General features: G+C 55.1%; 1 protein-coding gene across 1 annotated transcript in view; it reads left to right on the forward strand.

Moving 5' to 3' along the window:
- Positions 1-30: 30 nt before the first annotated feature.
- The window catches only part of LOC139237852 (very-long-chain enoyl-CoA reductase-like), a gene marked incomplete at its 5' end in the record, with an annotated part of 42469 nt that continues 39999 nt past the window's right edge, over positions 31-2500 (forward strand). Inside the window, one exon of the mRNA XM_070867076.1 lies at positions 31-100. Coding sequence (XP_070723177.1) covers positions 31-100 — 70 coding nt within the window. The remainder of the gene's footprint in view (positions 101-2500) is intronic.

Here is a 2500-nt window from a genome sequence, read left to right on the forward strand (position 1 = left end):
TTCTTTTGCTCTAACTATTGAACGTGTGTCTGTGTGTCTTTTAAACAGGTGGAGCCAAATGCCACGATCGGGGAGATCAAGGTTCTGTTCCACAAGAATCGTAAGTATGCAGCTGGACTGCTGCTTGATGGATAGTGAGGCCCATACCGGAGTCCTCGGGGCCGAAATTGCCCCTTTCATTGAGGCCGGGAAATGGCGGCCATGCTGTGGAGTGTAATGGGCCCCATTATTAAAATTCTGCTCCCGTGTTAACCCGGTCCCCCCCCCCCAGCGCTCCGCTATTGCCGATCCACGTTAAGTGCGTCATCATCGATCTGCTCCTACCTCCCGACGGTGACATTCCCCTCTGGAAAATCTTCGGCCCGCCCGGTGGTGCCAAAACCTGTTTTCCCCGGTGGTCCAGTGAGGCTGCGGCCTTCTGCAATGTCGGTGCAGCTTCCCTTAAAGGGGAGGGCGCACTGCCGTTGCCGCCCATGTTTTTTTTTTTGGCGGCCAAGCGCCATGTCAGCACGACAATTCTGACCCCGGGTTTGGCCGGGCCACCAACAAGCAGCCTGTCGCCCTCTCTAGGGAGCCAGGCCACTGGCCCGGCCGAAACCCTCCCTGGTGCCCCAGCGGGCTGAAGTTTTGAAATTGCGAAGTCTCTCCCCTTTATGTGAAGGGGGGGAGCCATGGTGACGCGGCGCCGTGATGTCGTCGCGGCAGTCACTCCGCACCGCCCCCAACTTCCGTCCCTCTGGTGTTGCCCCTGCCCCCATTACGAGGGACTTCCGGATCCAAGTGGGAAAAAAAACAAAGCGCGGAATGTCGCTCAAGTCGACCTCATCCACCGCGGCGGTGAAAACACGCACAACGGGGTGGGAGCGCCCCGTTACGGGCGGGGGGGCAGTTTTGGCCCCCTAGTCCTTGTGAACCACCCTTTACCCTGGTTAGCTGTTTGCTTAAATTCTCCTGTAGCTGCTGCCCAAGCTCGGGTTCCAACTCGGGCTTGGGATCCAGCTCTGAGCCCTCAGCGGTTCCAGTCCCACAGCAGGATTGACGGCCTTTTATCTATAAAGCACAACTGCTCAGCAATTCTGTCTCCAAGCTGCGCTTTATTCTGTCCGGCTGGTTTCTTTTGCATTTCTGCACACGCGCGGTACTCAATGTGAAGGCCGGTGAGCGGCCTGTGCAGGGCCTTTCAGATTATCGTGTGGCTGAGCGCAGAGGAAACGTTTCAAGGACACTCTCAAAGCCTTCTTGATAAAGTGCAACATCCCCACCGACACCTGGGAGTCGCCGGCCAAAGACCGCCCTAAGTGGAGGAAGAGCATCCGGGAGGGCGCTGAGCACCTCGAGTCTTGTCGCCGAGAGCATGCAGAAAGCAAGCGCAGGCAGCGGAAGGAGCATGCGGCAAACCTGTCCCACCCTCCCTTTCCCTCAACCACTGTCTGTCCCACCTGTGACAGAGACTGTAATTCCCGTATTGGACTGTACAGTCACCTGAGAACTCACTTTTAGAGTAGAAGCAAGTCTTGCTCGATTTCGAGGGACTGCCTATGGTGGTGGTGATGTCTGCCTGAGTGTCAACAGTGGCTCAGTGGGCAGCACTCTCGCCTGAGTCAGAAGGTTGTGGGTTCAAGTCCCACTCCAGGTACTTGAGCACAAACAAAATCTAGGCTGACACTCCCAGTGCAATGCTAAGGGAGCGCTGCACTGTCGGAGGTGCCGTCTTTCGGATGAGACGTTAAACCGAGGCCCTGTCTGCTCTCTCGGGTGGATGTAAAAGATTCCACGATCAGCATAACAAAAAAACTGATTGGCTGTAAAGCGCTTTGCTATGACCCGATAATGAAATACTTTTGGGGTGTAGTCACGGTTGCAATGTTGGAAATGCGGCAGCCAATATGCTCACAGCAAGCTCCCACACACAGCAATATGATAATGACCAGATAATCTGGCCAGCGAACTCCACACAGGGCATCGTACAGGAGGCCTTTCTGGTATTTTCTCAGTTAATTACAGGTTGCAGACTGCCTACGCTGATGATGAGAACGGGAACATTGCTGCTCAATAGCGTCGGACACTCTGGCAATTGTGATGCAGTTTTGACACGGCAGTCCCTCCCCTTCCCTCTCGCTGAGGTACAGTCGCACGGGTGGCTGAGCACACTCCAGTATAGCAGCCAATTGGCCGTTCAGGGGTGAGCCTCGACGTTGAGTGTAGGCCGGCTATTCTGCCATGGTGGACACGCATCACCAAGTTTAATCACTCAAATCGGACAAGTGTTAACTGGTGGCAGAAGGAGTTGTGATTTGTTGTACTCTCTGAGTGAGCGGTGCACGTAACCGGGGGAAATCATTCGTGATCAGCGCCACGCCTGCCGCAAGATCCACGCCTGCCGCAAGATCCACGCCTGCCGCAAGATCCACGCCTGCCGCAAGATCCACGCTCTGCTAGTTTTTCTCAAAATGCTTTCAGTAAGTTCCCTGGAAATCCTTCCCCTTCAAGGATATTAGTA

Source organism: Pristiophorus japonicus, chromosome 24 (genome assembly GCF_044704955.1).
Source record: "Pristiophorus japonicus isolate sPriJap1 chromosome 24, sPriJap1.hap1, whole genome shotgun sequence".
NCBI lineage: Eukaryota > Metazoa > Chordata > Chondrichthyes > Pristiophoridae > Pristiophorus > Pristiophorus japonicus.